General features: G+C 40.5%; 1 protein-coding gene across 3 annotated transcripts in view; it reads right to left on the minus strand.

Moving 5' to 3' along the window:
• Nucleotides 1–20,792, minus strand: part of CACNA2D1 (calcium voltage-gated channel auxiliary subunit alpha2delta 1) — a 683,749-nt gene that overhangs the window by 41,640 nt on the left and 621,317 nt on the right. For 2 of the 3 annotated variants that reach the window (XM_073328631.2, XM_073328632.2), the window contains exons 19-24: nucleotides 19,126–19,197; nucleotides 18,051–18,122; nucleotides 12,033–12,094; nucleotides 9,308–9,384; nucleotides 7,238–7,298; nucleotides 5,295–5,392 (exon numbers count right to left, since the gene is read on the minus strand). In XM_073328631.2, coding sequence (XP_073184732.1) covers nucleotides 5,295–5,392; nucleotides 7,238–7,298; nucleotides 9,308–9,384; nucleotides 12,033–12,094; nucleotides 18,051–18,122; nucleotides 19,126–19,197 — 442 coding nt within the window. Of the gene's footprint in view, nucleotides 1–5,294; nucleotides 5,393–7,237; nucleotides 7,299–7,959; nucleotides 8,024–9,307; nucleotides 9,385–12,032; nucleotides 12,095–18,050; nucleotides 18,123–19,125; nucleotides 19,198–20,792 lie in introns of those variants that run through there. The other variant, XM_073328633.2, reaches the window with a different exon arrangement.

The following is a 20,792-nucleotide window of genomic DNA, read 5'->3' on the forward strand; positions in this document are numbered from 1 at the left end:
CTTAGAATCTGACATCTCATCGGCTTTCATGATAATTGATCCCATATCGTGACAGATCGCAAGAGGTATATTTTTCTCTCCATGTCTCTTTAAAACCTCTAGCAGTGCTAACAGGAGGTAAGTACTCAAATAAATGAATGTAGCCATTAAAATCTTCTGTGAAATTTTCTTGAAAAGTAATGTTTCACTGATGTCTTTAATAACATAAATATACAGTGGACACATTTAATAAGTTAATTCCATTTTCAGAACTATTATCATTTCCAAGAATATTACTATATTTACAATGGGGAATACCACTGGTAACACATCCCAAACTGTAACGAACTACTTAAAGTGCACCTATTGTAAGATTAAGCTTCTTATACTAAGTATTGTTCATTCCACTCTGAAAAATCAGAATGTAAAAATGACATGCTTTTACTATTCAGAGATCTGTTTCCTTTTTATATTCAGAGTAACATCTGTGAAAAAGCAACTTTTGTGCATTTACTGACAAACAAATGTTTTTCCTGCTTTCCCAGTTGAACAAACAAAGCTAAGGCTGAGATCTGAATTCTATTCCATCTTGTGCATCTAGACATTATTATTTTTTGTATTAAATTCCAGTCAGTCAGCAAACCCACTGAAGGCAATGTTTTTGCATGGGTGAAACTTAGTGCATGCCTTGAAAACAAAAGGATTTCCCAGGTATAACCCTAATTTGGCATACAGGATCTTTATTATTGGTGGTTATGCATGAGCTGGAAAGAATCAAGTTTGACTTCAAAAGTCCAGCTGAATTTGCAGAGGTGACAAAAAGAAAAATGTCTTTTTTACTTGTGAACTGACATAGTTGATATTGACAGACAATAAACATGGGACCAGGCAATGCCACTTGTACTTTCCAAAGAAGAACTGCACTTAGGCCTAATCCAGAAATACACATAAGCATGACAGTAGTCTACCTTGACTATCAGAACTACACATCATTTAAGTTAAGCACATTCTTGTGGGGTTTGCTGGATCAGGGCCTTAAAGAAGAACACAGAGTAAAAAATATTCATTCTATGATCGAACCTTCCTCTGTGTTTTCCAGCATGTTTGGTCTATTAAGCATGTAAGCTTCTCTGTCCTTGTATAGTATCAAGCACACAGCTGGTGCTTAACAAATAGTAAATAATAAATTATAATGGTAGATTAGATTAACCCAAGGAAAATGCTTAACAGACATTGACTAAAGGAACCCCATTTTGTAGGCAGCTAAGTTTAAACAGAGGCACAATCCTGCACCACTGAAATCCATGGAACATTTGTTGCCGACTCCACTGACAACAGGATCAGGTCTGCAGTGATTTGCCCAGTGGAAGTGACAGCAAGCCAATGGAAGGGTCAATCACAGAACCTAGGAGCCCATGCCCTCTCCTCTAATCAGTAGCCAATTTAATGTCAACTATTTTGCCTCCATGTAGAAAGTAACTGAGCAACCTCAATCCTATACAGTTAGGACTAGACTTTGATTGGCTCTTTATGGGAGAACTAGAGTGGAGAAGAGAAATAGAAAGCCCCTTCCTCCGCCCCAGTGAATTTACAAAGGAGGCATCCAAAACTGGTGTTCATAGTGTTGGGGTCACATCAGAGTCAAGGCCAGCCAGTGCTGCCAGAAGTGATCAAAGCCCTGGAGGTGGATTATTCGTGTAGGAGTGTGGCTAAGACTCCATCATCTTCCTCCCAGCATACTGGCAGTCACGAGCACGGCTGCACCATGGGGAGTGTAGGCTGCATTTTTTTTTAAAACAGATGCAGTATATGCCTCTGCTCAGTGTGTTCTCTCCAGGGATCGGGATCATATGGCTTAAATGTATGTTATGCCTCCACCCACAGCGCTCAAGTGCTGGAGGTGCTGTTCTCCACTTCCTGTGCTTGTGCTTCCCTGGTTCACAAAAATCAAAGATTTAACGTCTTTGTAGCCAAATGACAATATGCTGCACTGACACAAGGAGAGGTATCTGAGAGAATTTTGACCAATGACAAAGGACACTGCACTCAAATTTTGGTTCGTTTGTTTTGTTTTTCTCTAAGGGTGGCTATGTGTGATGATGCACCAGGCATTAGGGACAGTGGGTGAGGCTGGTATTGTAAAAACCCAGTACGAAGAGATTGCAAGGTAGAAGGATTAATGTTGAATGAGGGGATGTAGGTGGCAGAATATAACCAAGCAGAGCCCCTTATGAGAGGCCTCAGTGCAAATGAGCAATTGCTCAATGCTGCCTTCTAGGTTCTCTCTGAATGACCTCCACCACACATTGTCTGGCTTCCTGGAAAACCAGTGTTCCCCTTTAAGAGCCAGAGAGCCAGGAAGTGATTTCTGCTGCAGCTCCAGACCAGATCAGCATGGGAAACACTGACCTATTCCCCGTCAGGTGACAGGAAGAGAGTGGGGACTATATAGGTCCATGCTGGTGCAGGAAAAGCCTTTTGTTACCTGGACCTGGCAGAGCAGCACCCACCTCCTGCCCAGGGAAGTGGTAAAATTCTAGGTTTTATCAGGATCCACTGTAGGCATTGCGCTATTTGCTCCTTTCGCGTGGGACTGGGAAGGAATTTTCCCCTCACTGCCAGACTAGCCAAGGCGCAGTTGGTTTTTTCCACCTTCCCCACAATGAGTTCGAGGCGGGAGGGGAGAGGGGGGAGTTAGCTGGGACAAACATGAAGCGAGAGTTTGGCCATGATGTCGCTACTCATGTAAACATGGGGCAGGTGTCCAGTGTAGGTAATCCGTAAGGAATGCATGCAGGGATCAGATAAAATGGATTGATAAAGGATTTAAAGGAAGTATTCTTTAAAGGAGAGGAAACTGGGGGGAGTAGTTTGGGGCTCCTATGACTGGTACAGCCAGGAGCCAGCCCCCATCCTTTATAGCCCCCTCTTAACCCTTGTTCAAGAGGGGATGGATGGTGAGGTCCCAGCAGAGGGTTGGCTGGGGATGGGCTGAGAGAAGCCCCCCGGCATATAGCGAAAGGATCTTGGAATTACTTGCACTGTATACTTATGTGCTGGGTACTAAACTGGGAGGAGTGGTAGATACGCTGGAGGGGAGGGATAGGATACAGAAGGACCTAGACCAATTGGAAGATTGGGCCAAAAGGAATCTGATGAGGTTCAATAAGGATAAGTGCAGGGTCCTGCACTTAGGACGGAAGAACCCAATGCACAGCTACAGACTAGGGACCGAATGGCTAGGCAGCAGTTCTGCGGAAAAGGACCTAGGGGTGACAGTGGACGAGAAGCTGGATATGAGTCAGCAGTGTGCCCTTGTTGCCAAGAAGGCCAATGGCATTTTGGGATGTATAAGTAGGGGCATAGCGAGCAGATTGAGGGACGTGATCGTTCCCCTCTATTCGACATTGGTGAGGCCTCATCTGGAGTACTGTGTCCAGTTTTGGGCCCCACACTTCAAGAAGGATGTGGATAAATTGGAGAGAGTCCAGCGAAGGGCAACAAAAATGATTAGGGGACTGGAACACATGAGTTATGAGGAGAGGCTGAGGGAGCTGGGATTGTTTAGCCTGCAGAAGAGAAGAATGAGGGGGGATTTGATAGCTGCTTTCAACTACCTGAAAGGGGGTTCCAAAGAGGATGGCTCTAGACTGTTCTCAATGGTAGCAGATGACAGAACGAGGAGTAATGGTCTCAAGTTGCAGTGGGGGAGGTTTAGATTGGATATTAGGAAAAACTTTTTCACTAAGAGGGTGGTGAAACACTGGAATGTGTTACCTAGGGAGGTGGTAGAATCTCCTTCCTTAGAGGTTTTTAAGGTCAGGCTTGACAAAGCCCTGGCTGGGATGATTTAACTGGGAATTGGTCCTGCTTTGAGCAGGGGGTTGGACTAGATGACCTTCTGGGGTCCCTTCCAACCCTGATATTCTATGATTCTATGATTCTATGATTCTACTCCCAAACATTTAAGAATAAAATTCCTAATTAGACCACACCCATTATCTCCTGTCCTTCTTCCAGCATAGCTGGACAAAGAAAGGATTGGAGCAACTCAAGAGAGACGCCATATGCTCTTGGATCCATCAGAAGGTTTGTCAATGGCACCAAAAACAGCGGATGGGTCTTAATGAATATCACAGACACCTGATATACGTTCATCTGCAGGCAGACAGCATTAAACAACATAATCAGTGTATTCTCGCCATTCTCTGATGAGGCAAGAAAAAAACATAGTGGCGGTGCCAAGTAAACCCGAGGACTCCAGCTGCTGCCAGACCCATTCTGCCCCATCTTTCTGAGCAACTTTCCCTAGCAGAAGAAGATTTGCATTAGGGTGAGAATTGGAGAGATCATTCATGTCATGGGATGGTTTCTTGAGCTAGGATTAACAACTTGCCATCCTATGTCTTATCTATTTTACAGAAATACTGCATGTTCCATTTGTAAGCACCCTTTTTATGAACAAGTGTTGGAAATTAATTTAGTAATCACAAAAAATGGCCCTCTTAAATGTACAGTGAAAAGTCCTTTGCAGAGAAGCAGATGCACTGGTTCCAGTACCCAGACTTTAAAATTCAATGGAATCCATGCACACGAAGGGTAATTATAAAGCAACACTACAAAAGGAATACATCTTTGCAGTGAATAGGAATTGTTAGTATCTCTTTAAATAGTCGGTGAGCCCTTTAGTGGACCTCCCTGTCTTCTGCTGTAGAAGCCACCAGACCCTAACAATAATTGTGTCTTTACTCTCTATACAACATTCAGGATAGGAAGAATACACACAGACAAAGCTGGGTTCCAAGTAACCATGTTTACTAACGATAGCAAGCATAGAATGCTTAGCGTTCGCTAGCACACCGGCTCTGTTAGTTTCTGGTGTCTTCTGCAATAGAAGGCCCACTAGAGGGCTCACAAACTATTTGAAGGGATATGCTACAATCTTCAGAACAGATCTATCTGAAAGGCCTTTATACCCTTAGACCGGTGTTGAAACGGACTGTGGAAGTCAGTAAATATTAGATAGATCCATGAGGGAAGTTTGTAAGTTATTGAATACATTTTGCTTTCTATTATTTAGGGAGATTTCTTGATGGTCACAGCAATCTGCAAAACAATCTTACAAGCGCTCTCTTGGACATAAATAAAACCTCTGATAAGTTCAATGCTCTGGCCTGTATGTAATTCCATTAAGCAAATAAACACAGAAAAAATCTTAAAACACTGGCATAGTGAAAGCTATCGTCTTGCAGCAGTTTTCATATTTTTATATCTCCCTGTGAAAATAATTTTAGTGACTGGAATAGAATACTTACATGAAGGGCTGTTTGGGGTATTTCGATCAATAAACTCATTGAAATTTAAAAGAAATTCAGTGTTGTTGTCTGATACTTTTACATCATTACAGTATTCTCTGAAAAACAACAAAACATCAGCCTTGTTAGATGTGTTTCAGATGCGACTGGGGCCGATAAGAAGTGGCTCGCATTTCCTGGAAGCCAGGCAGAGCTTTGCAGGCCCTCAGATCAGTGCTAGTGTATTATAACAGACAATGGAACAGGATTCTGCAAAATTCCGTTGACCCTCTTTGCAGAATTCAATAGGAAGAGGCAAGTTTCCTAGCCATCTTCTAAAGTGCTTTAAGTGACCCAGCCAAGGGAGCAACCTAAATTATTGGTTAAGTAGAGGCAATCTTTAGCCAAAATATACTGGAAATCTTATTGTTTATATGACCTCTTAAGATTGGAGGTCCTTGACTGGAGATTGTACACTGTTAAAACTGAATTAGAGACTAACTACTCCCTCCCCCCAACAAAATCCACATGGGTAAAGTGGGTTTATTTATACAAATTTGGTATGACCACATACCTTGTGATATTCTCTGAAGCAGAGCCATAAGTAATATGCTAAAAATCAGTGTGCACTTCAAGGGGAAATATTAGCTAGCAACTGGGATTAAATGCATTAATTTCAAATTAAAATATGCACTAAATTTTCTATAGTAGAGTAAATGATAAAGAGAAGATAGGTGTTGAACAATTACCAGTGGTATAGGGAAGTAGCTCATTTTCAAAATACATTTTTATGCTATGCAAAGGGAAAAGTTGGGTCAAACATTTCTTTAGAAAGAACCCACCTTCCTGCCATTCACTTATTACACCATGGACTAAGAATAACTCAGGCAGAATTTAGACCCCAGTCCTACAGTCAGCAATTCAACGGGGCTCTGTGCCTGGTTCTGTGCCCACATAGATCAGTTGCAGGATCAAGTATCCTTTATCAATGCTACAATCCATTATCAATGCCTCCAACCCTCCAAGAAAATTAAATGCTTCTGATCGGTTTTAGATTGCTTTGAGTTTGGGGGTGGGGGAGGGGCACCAACAAAAAACCCACAACTACTTGCTTTACATGTGATTTCTTTCAGAATACATATATAGTGGGCTAAAAAATCTTGAGCTTTTTGAGCTAGAATGAGTTTGAATCATTCTAGACTGATTGTGTATAGATAATTTCTCCATTGTTTATCACCACTGTCATTTTAAGATACTCTTGCTTTAGTCAGTCTTTATATGTAGCATTTATACTAATATGTTTCAGTTGCACAAATGCAATGGACTAGGAAAGCACAATTCCTTGGGAAAACCCAGGAAACTAATGCCCTTACTGGATCAGATTCATCCCTGTTGTAACTCCACTGAAGTCCATGGAGTTACACACAATAATTGTTATTGTAGCTCTTATGGAAATACTCTTCATCCTTAAACCTCAAAAGAGATAAGTATTATTATACCGATTTTACAGGTGGGGAACCTGAGGTATGGATAGGTTAAACCAGCTTGTCAAATATCATCTGGACCCAGGAATAGAATTAAGAACTCCTGAGTCCCAACACTGTATTCACTAGACCACATTACCTTTCAATAAATAAATAAATGAGGCTTTGTCTGAGGTAGCTATTTTTTTAATTTTATCCTTCCAAATATTATAACACTGCCGAGTATGGAGTGCTCTATGATAAACTGTTAGATGAAGTAGCCTGAGGAGGTGTTATCCATATTCTTCCAATAAAAATGTTATCTAAACTTGGAAATCTGAGTTCAACCATTGCTCTTATACTTAACAATTTCCCCCAGCACATTTCTTGTGCAAAATTAAGTTTTATTGGGCAAGTCAATGCTTTATAAATGTAACTAACCTGATCAAGACTTCTTATTTACTGCTGTGTTTAATGCTTAGAACTGGGAAATTGACCAACCTTGGTGCTATAAAGGTATAGCCAGCTTCATCAAAGTGATCAATCTTTAGAGTTTCTGAATCTACAAAGATGAAGGTTGAATATCAGATAAATAAACAGGATTTTGTAAAACTACTTGGATAATTTCTGCATGCATCTGTGGATTTTAAAAAATGTGATCTACAAAGAACATTTTTCTAACTAATGTACTATACTATCATCAGTAGTCCACATTGTAGGAAGAAATGATCCGATTATTATACAGCAATACACCAAGCAATAACAGAACAACTGAAGCAAGTTAAGTCTGAGTCATTGTTTCATTATCATGACAATATGATAATCCAAAGTATATGTGACATATCCATTAGCTTTGCAATGTGATAATTCAAAATATCCAGGATATTTAGGATTGAGAACATCAAGAAAAACATTTATCTCTAATATTTTCATCAATAAAGTTATAAAGCATCACTTTTAGAATAAACCCCTTTCAATGTTATTGAAAAGAGTGGTCTTAAAAAAAGTAATGATATATCTGAGCATCAGCATGAATCAACAGGTGATAGGATCAGACATACAGGGATTAGAGATTAGCAACAAATTGAAATGTGCATGAAAACACAAAAGCATTTTAGAGATTCCCTCCGCCCCGGCTTTTGCTATGGTACCCAGTGGTCATGGGAGAAGTCCAGAAATGAAGAATACAAAGGAGAACATCCAGTAGGAATAGAAATATAAGTGGAAAATATCAACTGCAGTAAACAGAAGGAAATTGAGAAACAAGAATATACTTGCCCTCTTTGACTGTGAAAATCCATCAGAAAGAGAAAGCAGGGAAACAGAAAAAAACAGGGTAAAGCAAAAGGGGTCACAAACCAATATTTTATTCAACCACCCCTTGAATAAAAATATTGTGAGTAGATCATAGGTTCAATTTATGTACAGCTGTAGTCTGGGAAAAAGACAAACATCTTTGAAGACTGGAGTGTATGTCCTTGTCTATTATTTCTGAGGTAACCTCTATATACTGTGGCTATTTCAAGGGTCTATTTTGCAGGGTATATTGATACCGCTCCGACATCAGTAGATCTAGTCCATAAACAGAACCATTTTTTACACTCATTAAAACTTTAATCACTAGTCCCTATTTGATAAAGTTAAGAAATAAATCATACAAAATGACAACCATACAAATGGTTGGTAAAAGCTTATCATGTTGTTGTCTCCTACCCAGCATATGGTGATAGATGACATAGTTGTCAATTAAACCACTTCTAACCACGTCTTCTCTGAGCTAACAGGAGCTATGACTGACAAGGAGACTTGTAACAAGAGTGGAAAATGTTTTGTCCTTGTAAGTAAGTTTTTGCATACATATATTTCTAAATGCAAAAATGGAATTCATTCAGGTTTGGATTAACACTTGGATAAAGTTAAAAGGATATGATGGCTCATACTTCATTTACTGGCTCAACTATGGTCAAACAAAGTAAACAAAACTTTAATGCTGGAAATATATCATACATATTATTTCCAGTCAGTTTTCTAGAATCTGGAAGTGGCTTGAAATGAGTGCCATCCAAATAAGATTCTATAGACATCCACTGAAACTATTTACAAAGTGCAACATAAAAGCTTAACTATAAGCCAAAACTAAATAGCCCCTAATCTTACTTTATTTATAAGAGCAGCATGAGAAATTGCTATATACAGCACTGTAATTACTGCAAACTATGAAAAGACGCTTTAGCCTATATATTAATTTTTAACAGGTGGAATATTTAAATGTCAGCTAGCAGACCCTTAAAACAACACCAACAGAGGATACACAAAGCAATGATTCTATAGGTACATAGCAAAAGGGAAGGAGCTGTAAGTGAAGTTGGGGTACCTGCACATATTCTAGCTATGTAGAATATTTCTTGTACCTTGAATGTTTACAATGGGTTAGAATCATTGCTGTAGATTTTGGGTACATTATGATAACATTAGGGAACTCCACAAACTTTATGAATTTCAAAATTAAATTTTTAAAACGCCTGTGTGTCAGAAGTAGGTCAGAACCCAGAGAACCTTCCAAGTACTTACATCTGGCCTGAGTTATTGGTTCTTCTATTTTGGCTTTAATGTAGTAAAAGCTGTAGGATGGTAATACCAAGGCCAAACTGCAACAGAAATAACAAAGGCATAAACAAAGAAATAAAGACACATTTAGCTCACTGGAGAAAACTTAGAAGTTTTAAAGCAGTTTTCTCAAGTCAGCTTTGATGTGTCTTTGAAAACAATTAACAAGTTGGGGATGAAAATTATTGTGAGATGAGATGATTTGATTATTATATGCAGTCCCACACTGCCATAGTGCTAACTTTAGGCACCTCAGTGGGGTTGAAATTAACTACATGTAAAAGGAGCATGAAGTAAAGTGGGAGGTATTCCAGGATCTGCACCCATCATAAAATTCATAGGCTAGTCACAATTTTTATGGATATACCACTGAAAGTTCTGCTTAAAGAACAGCTGAAAAAAATCACAAATAATTCTGAACTGCTACGAAAAGAGTATGATAATGACCGAGTTCCCTTTTAGAATAAAACAGCTACTGATATTTAATGCAAAAACGTGTAGTACTTGAATTTACATTATCTCTAAGAGACAGAATATCTTCTTAAAGTAATGCAGTCACTTTTGGACAAAATAATTCTTTGAACTGTACTTTATAAGAGTGCCCTAAGATGTACAATATATTTCATAATGCACCTCCTTTGATTTCAATATTCATTGTTGTTTAGAAATGATTCTGTCTTTTGGTTTTGCCACTAAAAATCAATACATGCACCTGAGAACAGAATTTTTAAAAAAGGATGTTAAAGGCAACGGGTATAAATCCCCATCAGAGACGTATCTACTTCATCACACATCCCTAATGTTTGCACTCAATTTTCATTAACATAAAAGTGCATTTTACCACTGGTTTCTAATGGATGGCTGCAGAAATTAACATTAAAACAAGTTGTACAACTGGGCTATAAGCAAGATGACCTTTAATAATGCATTTGCCATTTAAACATCACAGAAGTGAGATTGCTGATTATTTAGTGATAGCCTTCTACCAATTCCCCTTGAGGGAAATCAGGAGAGGTTTACCTGTCATTAACAGTTATTGCTAACAGAAACTACTAATTAAAATCTATAATTTTATGTTTAATGGGACTGCTGCAATGTGAACCCAGGAGATTAACTGCTTTCTCTCAGCCTATGAAAAACAACTATGAGAGGAATTTGGTAAGAACTGAGAACTCATATAAATCAAATACACGTGTACTGCATACTAGATAGCATGATAGGATGAAAAATACCTTGCTTTCCTTCAGAAAATAAAAATGGGGGTAACAACAGAAAAACAAGGTTCTGAATTGCATAGATCAAGCCAGCTCTTTGTTTTAATTCACAACAACTAGGTTTAGGGGGTTGGTATTTTTTTTCTGTTTTGTAAAATATTTTGGTCACAGACTGTCATTCACTATATACTTGTACAGTGCCTACTACCCCAATTTGGTTGATGTCTCTAGGCAGCATAGTAATGCAAATATTCTTATTTTGGGTAAAACTCCTAATATTACATATTTTTGTTAAAATAAAATAATCCTTTCAATGTTGTTTCAAGTTTCACACTGTGCACTGACTGATTCTGCTTTGTGACAATTTGTTCAGTCCTGAAAGGTACGGAGTGCCCTAACTTGGATATTCAGAACTTCATAGAATTTGGGCCCAATGTTGGTAATCTTAAGAAATATTCAGCTTTTAAACTAAAGTATGATAACTTTCTTGGACCAACTGCAGCCCAAATACTTTAAGAAGTGGATGTCAAGATGTCGCATCCCTTCTAGTGTCACAGCGATGTGTAGCTATAGTGTCTCAAATCGTGCATTTCAGGACAATTGTGAGAGTGAGATACACCTTTTTCAAAAAGTGTTATTTTTCTCTGCTGTTATCTATGGCCCTATGATTTTATATAAAAAATAATGTAATTGTTATTTAACATTTGTATATGGCATCTTAAATGCAACTGCTCACTAGAGTGATAATGCCATAGTACTTGCCTGCCAAAATATGACACGGTAGTTTAGGTATGACACGACAAAACAAATAATGAATATAAGACTGAGAAGGAGGTTTACAAAAAATAAGGTTGCGATATTGCTTGTTTTGTAAAGGCATGAAACATTAGCTCTTCCTTTTTTATTTTATTTTTTAAATTTTACTTGCAAAGGCCAGTGTGGGAATGGAAATTATTGTTGGAGAGACTGCAAGAAAAGGTGGGATTAGAGGAGGATCTGAAGGAGAGGACCACAACCAAAGACACAATTACAAATCAAACACTACAATGATTTTAAGAGTCCTGCAGATTTTATGAGATCCCTGGAAAGATAAGGTCCACTTAAAATTGATACCATGAATCACACAATCTTCTTAGTAAGTATGTGGAAACTTTGCTAGTAGGTAAGTTGTTTAGAAAGCTCCACAAAAGATTGAAGGCTTGACTCTGTACACTTCCTTTAACAAAACAGTCATGGGCAATGGGAGTTTGTTTGTTTTTTTAAAAGGCCTGCAGGACTGGGCCTTATGCCATTAGGTGGTGAGCAGAGGGAAATCCTCAAGGAAGATGAACTGCACCAATGTTTGTCTCTCCATTCTTTTGGGCAGAGAGAGTCAGTTCCTAGTCTTTTTAGTGTTATATCTAATAAGAATAAAATTATTCATCAAAACAAACAAACCAACCAACACTTTCCATTAAAAGAAACAGATTAATTACCTGTAATCTGTGCCATTCACAGCAGTCCATGTATACGTTCTGTTTCCTTTGTCAATATATCTCTGGAAAGCAATTTTGATAAACAAGTATATCACTGCCCCTGGAGGCTCAGTAAATACTAGGTTTGGCTTTATTATTGAGGTGAAAGGAATGTAAAACTCAGTAACAAACAAGCTGTTGGAATTCTTTTGCTCCTTTCCTTAAAATGTGACCTGCTTTGCAATTGCATTTCTTCAACAATTTCCAGATTTAGAACAGATGTTACAGAGTCATCTGCATTCTTTAAATCTAATAAAGAATTTTAGAAGTGCTGTGTCAAGTATAGTGAGCCATAAATTTGGCCTGTCCATTTACCCTTTGTGTCTGTTTGTCAGATTACTTCTTTTTCTTGTTTATTGTTTATTTTAAATACAGGAAAGAGTCTTCCCCCATAGGAATGGCCCAGTGATCTTGTATCTAAACAAAAAAACTAGTGACAGCAGCAAAGCACTTATAAGCAACCCTATAATAACAAACCACTATGCCTGTACATACTTACATATACTAATGTCTGTGTCCGTGGGACATTATTTATCCCTGTATATACATTCTATGGCTCTGGTCTTACACCCACTTATGTATTTGCCCTTTAAAGTGAATAGGACAACTCATCTGTGTAAAGTTAAGCATGAGCATGAGCGCTTTCCTGAAGTATGAGATTAAAGTTAGCTTTTCAATTCACTTGCTTCTGGAATGAAAGATGGTACAACAGACAAGTTTAAAAGGTCCTCTGACTTCCCGTAGAAGATTTAATCATCATTAATGCACCCCACTGGAGCAGTTTTACTCATTTTTCCACATTAAAAATTATAAGTATATGCCAGCTGTAGCATATTGCTGCTTTATAGTCAGAGACAAAGATTTATGAGGATGTCTGCAATAAAATCTGTGCAGCTGCTACATCACAACATTACTAATACTGTTCAAATGTGCTACAGTAGATGTTATTTCTGTCCCTGTGCAAAAATAAAAACACAAAAATTAACATGATTATGAAAAAAATGTGTTTTTGGTTCTATTCTGACGTTTATAAATTGAATAACTCTCTTCTCTTGTTATTTTTCAGCACAGCAGGGCAGGTGTAAACAATCTAAGAGCTATTTTGCCACAAAGAAGATGCTTGGAATAATGTGCAATGCTTTGAGATATTTTTGACTTAAGACTTATAGATGGGTGAACTTATTCAGCACTGATCTTACCCATGTTTATTGACCTAGTACTATTGATTGTCACACTGCCCACCCACTAAAAAAAAGCAGTAAACGCACCTTATCTTTCTATTGCATTTGTGACTTCATGACAGATTAAGGACACAAGGAATTTTCCTATGCCAAAATGACTATGAGTATGTAAGATTCTCACCATGTCCCTTGGAGAATGGGTAATGGAAATCATTCATTACTGGGTCTCTAGCTGTTACCTGGCCAAGGTCAGTAGTACTTCCAAGTCACTGTCATATAAGGGCTGTTCAATGAGCTGTGTAGAATGAATTGGTCGTTTCAGTCTATTTTCTAGTGGAAAGTTGTCCAGATCATAAAAGTCACTATTATATACATTTGGCATCATGTGGGCTCCTTTGTTCAGGATATCAGCAGATAGCCAAGGATTAATTGGGCACGGAAACTGAACAACTTTCAACTACTTGAAGGGGGGTTCCAAAGAGGATGAAGCTAGGCTATTCTCAGTGGTGGCAGATGATAGAACAAGGAGCCATGGTCTCAAGTTGCAGTGGGGGAGGTCTAGGTTGGATATTAGGAAAAACTATTTCACTAGGAGGGAGGTGAAGCACTGGAATGGGCTACCTAGGGAGGTGGTAGAATTTCCATCCTTAGAGGTTTTTAAGGCCTGGCTTGACAAAGCCCTGGCTGGAATGATTTAGTTGGGGTTGGTCCTGCTATAAGCAGGAGGTTGGACCAGATGACCTCCTGAAGTCTCTTCCAACTCTAATGTTCTATGATTCCCCCTAGAAGTGAGCCATACAGGCTAGTATTCTGGCATATTGACAGAACAGTGTAGGAGAGTTTGCATTGCAGCTATGCACACTGCATATGTTCTGAAAATAAATAGAGGACTTCCATTTCCAGGGATATAAATCCAGTATATTATGAAATGTAGGGTGGGAAAGAACCTCATGAGGTTCTGCCGACTTGAATACATTTATCTTAAAATTCTTTAACTTGTTCTTTCCCTATTTTGGCTTGCATTCCTTCCCCCTTGTTGCTAATATTATTTGTCTTAAGTATCTGTTCACAATTTATCTTTTTAGTAAAGATTGAAACTAAACAGACATTGCAAAAAGAAAAGGAGTACTTGTGGCACCTTAGAGACTAACCAATTTATTTGAGCATGAGCTTTTGTGAGCTACAGCTCACTTCATTGGATGCATACCGTGGAATGCATCCGATGAAGTGAGCTGTAGCTCACGAAAGCTCATGCTCAAATAAATTGGTAAGTCTCTAAGGTGCCACAAGTACTCCTTTTCTTTTTGCAAAGACAGACTAACACGGCTGTTACTCTGAAACCTGTCATTAAACAGACATTAAACACCTCAGCCTTCTTGATGTCATCCACTATTAGCTCTCCTTCTCCACTAAGTAGAAGTCATGCACTTTCCTTCACCTTTCTCTTGCTCCTTGTTTTTAAAGGATGTATATATATATATATATATATTTAAAGAATGTCTTTGTATTGTCTTTTATGTCCCTTGCTAGGTGTAATTAATTTTGTGCCTTAGCCTTTCTGGGTACCTCTACACTGGAATAAAAGACCCATGACACAGCCGCAGCTGGGCCAGATCAGTGGGCTCGAGCTGTGGGGCTAAAAATTGCTGTAGAGACATTCAGGCTCAGACTGAAGCCTGGGTTGTGGGACCTTCCACACTAACGGGGTCCCAGAGTTCAGGATCCAGTCTGAATACAAACATCTACACAGTAATTTTACAGCCCCACAACACAAGTCAGCTGACCCAGACCACCGCGGGTGTTTAATTGTTGTGTAGATGTACCTTCCGATTTTGTCCCTACATGCTTGTGCTATTCTTTCATCCAGGTTTCCATTTTTTGTAGGGTTTCTTTTTGATTTTAAGTTCATTAAAGAGCTCCTGATGGATCAAATCAGATTAGAACAGAGTTCTGCACTCTGCCAGGACTCTCACATGTTGTGGGATAGACAATGGGTACCTCAGACATTAATGGAGGGGGGATTTTATTATTATAGTTGCCATGGATATGTGTGCAGGTAAAAGAGAACTTGGAAATATAAGACACATATGCTTAATGTTAAAGAAAAGTCTGGATTGTGCATAACATTCGAGATATTGTTGAAGATTAATTCATCATGTGTAAACATGACTCTCTTATCATGCCAAAGTAATAGAAGGAGTAAGTGCTGGTCCTACAAGGGAGACTGATTTAAATACAGGTCCTCAGGTTTTTCAGGTTTTCAAGAATTTACGGAAGGAAAACACAACATGCCCATTTGCATCATTTTCTGTCTTTCCCTCATTTTATAAAATGGTCATCCTCATGAAAAAGTCTTGCAGCTGCTCATATTGCATTATTATTGCAGATTCCCCTTCCTTAGAAGTATTTAAGGTCAGGCTTGACAAAGCCCTGGCTGGGATGATTTAGTTGGGATTGGTCCTGCTCTGGGCAGGGGGGACCTCCAGAGGTCCCTTCCAACCCTGATATTCTATGATTCTATGATTCTTTTATTAAAAATAAAATAATCTAAATGCGATGAGAGTGAGAATGCTATGATTAACAACATAATTTTATAGTGACATACATACTTCACAGGCAAATGAAATAAATGGGACCTACCTCTGACCTCACACCAGTTTAATTAGTGTTGTGAGGTGTCTAGTTTTCTACCAGAATTCCACAGTCGAAAAGGGACACTGGCCGCTCCGGTCAGCACTGCTTATTGGGCTGTTAAAAGTCTGGTCGGCATTGCAGTGGGGCTAAGCCTGGCAGACTCCCTGCGTACCCTGGCTCCGTGTGGCTCCCGGAAGCGGCGGCATGTCCCTGTGGTTCCTGAGCGCACGGGCAGCCCGGAAGGCTCCACACACTGCCCCCAGCCCGAGCCTTGGCTCCGCAGCTCCCATTGGCCAGGAACCGTGGGCAATGGGAGCTGCGAGTGTGGCCTGTGGGCTTGGGCAGCACATAGATCCGCCTGGCCCCGCCTCCACCTAGGGGCCGCAGGGCATGCCAGCTGCTTCCGGGAGTCACCTAAGGTAAGTGCTGCCTGGAACCCACACCCAAACACCCTTCTATGCCCCAACCCTCTGCCCCAGCCCTGAGCCCCCTCCTGCACACTAACTCTCTCCCAGAGCCCACACCCCGTCCTGCACTCCGAACCCCTCGGTCCCACCCTCCAGCCGTGAACATCCCTCTGCACCGCAAAACCCTCATCCCCGGCCCCATCCCAGAGCTCACACCCCTAGCTGGCGCCATCACCCTTCCTGCACCCAAACCCCCTGCCCCATCCCAGAACCTGCTCCCACACTCTGAACCCCCCACTTCTGTCCCCACCCCAGAGCCTGTACCCCGAGCCAGTGCCCTCACCCCCTTCCACAACCCAACCCCTTGCCCCAGCCCGGTGAAAATGAGCGAGTGAGTGAGGGTGGGGGGAGAATGAGGGGGGATGCAGTGAGCAGGGGTGGGGCTTTAGAGAAGGGGCAGGGCAGAGGCAGGGAAAGGGTGTTTAGTTTTCTGCAATCAGAAAGCTGGGAAGCGTAAGTTTAACTCAATTGACTTCAGTGGGGTCACTCCGGCATTACACCAATGTAAGAGTAGGCTCAGGCCCAAATTCTCTTACCCATTTCAGTACAGACACAACGCAAGAGTTGGAGGCAGTCAAAATGTAGGCTGTTGGTGGGGGAAGGGCAACAAGCGTTACAGCACAAGGGATGCTGCAATCCGTGATGCATACATATGAACAATTCCATTTGCTACTTTATGGTTTGTTTATATTTATAAGTATACATTATGATTTATGTCCTTTTTTGTTTTTTTTTAAAGATATATATTTCCTATGCAATTTTTACATCTCCCCTCACCTCTGAGGCCACAATAGGTCGATTCAAGCCTCTTCAAGCTGCTCCTACTCTTTACAATACAACCCCAAAGAGCTGTTGTGGCAGGTCGGAATCAACAAAGTGCCGCCCAATCTGGTTGTCACTCCTCCCCTTGATATACACCCTGCCCCGGTGCCTTAAGGGATGTGGCACAGACATATGGCAGACCTACACCATCTATGGATTCCCCTATTACTGAGGGTTGCCAGCTCATTCAGCTTTAAAGCAGCTTTGTGTTACTGCAAAAGCTTGTTAGGGTTGAGGACCAAACTTTCTAGGTCTAACTTCTTCGGAAAATAAAATTTAACAACCAAGACAGGATGTTTAGAAACCCACTTTATCCCATAAGCACACTAAGATACAAAGTAAAATTTAATCTATACTATCACTGTAACTGTTTGGAAGATTCCTTTGCTTACTGTAATGAATCCTAATCTAGGAACTGTAAATTGTATAATCATTCCCCCCCCCCCCCCGCCACGTTCTTCATATCAAACCAGAATATAATGCCTTACAAAGCAACACATTCCTATACCATTTAAGACTTTTGTTAAGGGATTCATGTAAAGAATTATGACAATGCTCTGCTAAATCCTTGACAACAGAATTCAGGGTCTTATTAACACTTGTATGATTATGAAGCACCAAAGAAAGAGAGAAACAAAACACCCTTGTTCTTAAGAAATGTGTGCTTTCCCTTAGTACAAGCCAGGAAGGTTGGCAACTTTGGGGAGGGGGGGAAGGAAAATATTTGTACAGGAATAATCCAGGAGGCTATTATAGAACACTGGAAAAGTAGAATGTTAGCTTTTAAATATAAAAGACAGGACAAAATAGAGTTTCTTGTCATCATTTTGCAGTGTTCTGTTCTGAAAGTAGGACAGCCTGTGTTCCAGTCTTACCTCATCTTGAGACTTGACCAATGTTTTAAATGTTCTTTCCCCACTTTCTCCATCTATCATTTTTTTCCGAATCTATATACAAGAAGGTGAAGAAAAAACAAAACCAGAAAAAAACAAACAAAAAAATAAAAAAGCAAGAAGGAGGTAGGGGGAAGAGACAAAAGGAAAATCAAAATCTAGGCATGACATACAACATGATTAATGTTTTCCAAGATCTTTTGCATCTTATGAGCAATCCTATCATATTGACACATTTGAAAATAACAGCCCGTACACGCCTACTTATCGTACCCCTACGAAAGAGAGCCCAACCCTGTAATTGATACTTTTGTGGAGCAATCTTATTGACACTAGTAAGACTCCTCATGATGGTAAGGACTCTACTTGTATGAGTAACGGTTGCATGACTAAGCTCAGTGAGCCATGAGTATTAATTCCTGCACTCTTTGCAAACCCAGAACTCCCAGTGAAGTCAATGGGGATTTTCGGTGCAGAACTAATGCAGATTGCCTAATAACTGTAGTTATTCTCATGATAGCTAATTGAAAGTCAGCTGTAGTGTGTCTTAAAATGGATATGTACAAACTTTTTTGTTTCAGTCTGTGTGGATTAACCCTCCCCAAGTTTTACTTTGAGTTTTGGGTTCAATGCAGTACTCAATTGGAACCACCAACTTTCAGCTGGCATTATACTGAAACCTGAATTGCACTGTTTTGAATGGTTCTACCATTCATGATGGCACTTCCCATTATATAGAGAGAATAATGGGGAATCTTAATCTTAAAACTATAATCTTTCAAATGACAGGGTTTTTTTAAATGTGCCAGGTGTATAAGAGAAGAAAATACATAGATTCAAAATAAATTTCAGAAACCGTTCACTAAACCTGCATTTCTCTTCAGACAAAAATCACACTTTGTCAGAGCAATGAAAATCTGAAGTCCTCTGTCATTTAGAAGAACAAGAGGTTAAGGAAATTGGAGGAATCTGCACCAGTTATTATATTTCAGCTATTACCCAGAACAGTGAAAAATATATATATCAAAGCAGGCACTACATTACTGGTGCATCTTACCTCAACTTTAATATCGTTTTCTAGCTCAGCATCCAGAAAATCCAGTGTAACAGGCTCCTGAGATTTAGGGTTCTGAAGCAGAAGATATTAAACAAATCAAATAACAAAGATCTCTCACTTGATGTTATGAATAGGTTACTGAAATCATTCAAACCCTCCCTGAGATCAAAAAAGGCTGTTTAAATAGGATTACTTACCATTCTATCTTTTAATCAGATATAGCATAGTGGATTGCTAGCAGTGCTAGTTCACTTAAAACGGATTTTAAAAAGAGAGAGGTAATCAGGTGAGTGATAATTGGATTAACTCTAAAAACTAGTGCTTGCCTATGGTCCGGTCATACACAGTGTTAATGGCTGAAGGCTGCTTCCTCTGCTGTTGGTTAGTCACAAATTGTAAGCATGATAACGGGGTGACCTGTCAGGAAGGAGTCATTCCTTAACTTTCCTACCACCAAAAAGAAAGGGGAGACAAGCAGTGAGAAAATTTTCTGGGCGACTAGTAATATCAACACCTGCACTCTTCTACAGAAGACTAGTGGCAATGGCATGAATCCGTTGTGGGTGGAGATGAAAGGGAGAGCAAGTACAAGACAAAGGAATGTCAAAGGGATAAGATCCAATGAAAAGAATCTCTTATGGAAACGTGTTCATGGAACATATAGTTGCCTCAAACAAAAAGTCTGATATTATTTGTAATAAATGAAGCTTTGATAAAGCAAGGCAGTTAGGACATGTAAAACTTTAATCACACAATCAGTCCTACTGACTTCAATGTACTTCAGTACCTTGCTGAATCAGGATCTAAACAAGCAAAGAACTAAAACGGAAATTGTTGTGACCTGCAGAAACATGTCTTCCATATCTCACGTTCTGTATACCAGTGTTTTTCAAAGTTTGGGTCGTGACCCAGTACTGGGTCGCAGCATATAAAGCACTGGGTCACCTTGCTCAGCGACCCAGCGGCTCTGGACAGCACTGGCGACTGGGACGTTAAAAGTCCCACTGGCAGTGCTGCCTGGCCAATGGGACCTGTGTGTATGTGTGTGAGTGTGTGTGTGTGTGTGCCTGTGGGCGAGAGCTGCGCCGAGCTGCTTGTGCACTTCCGCCTAGGAGCTGGACCTGCTGCTGGCCGCTGCCAGGGCACAGCATGGTCTGCGGTGCCAGGACAGACGGGAAGCCTGCCTCTGCACCCTGGCTGCGCCGCTGACTGGGAGCTGCTAGAGGTAAGTCCATGCCCCAGCTCTGCACCCCAATCCCCTGCCCCGGCCCTGAGCCCCCCCAAAACACAAAGCCCCCTCCTGCACCCCAAACCCCTCATCCCTGGCCCCACCCCAGAGCCTGCACCCCCAACCCAGAGCCGTGACCCCCTCCCACACCCCAACCCCCAGACCCAACCCTGAGCGCCCCCAAACCCAGAGCCCCTCATTCCCAGCCCCACCCTCCAGCCCTCACCCCCGCACACCAACCCTCTGCCCCAGCCCTGAGCCCCCCCCACACACCAAACCCCTCATCCCCAGCTCCGTTGGGTCGCGGGCATCAAGAATTTTCTTCAACTGAGTCCCCAGAAAAAAGTTTCAAAACCACTGCTGTATTCTACTTTAATAGTGGTGCATAAGTGTCCTTTAAACAGAAGGTCACTGCGTTGTACTGAAACCCTTTGCTTCA

The sequence above is a fragment of the Lepidochelys kempii genome, chromosome 1 (genome assembly GCF_965140285.1).
Source record: "Lepidochelys kempii isolate rLepKem1 chromosome 1, rLepKem1.hap1, whole genome shotgun sequence".
Taxonomy (NCBI): domain Eukaryota; kingdom Metazoa; phylum Chordata; order Testudines; family Cheloniidae; genus Lepidochelys; species Lepidochelys kempii.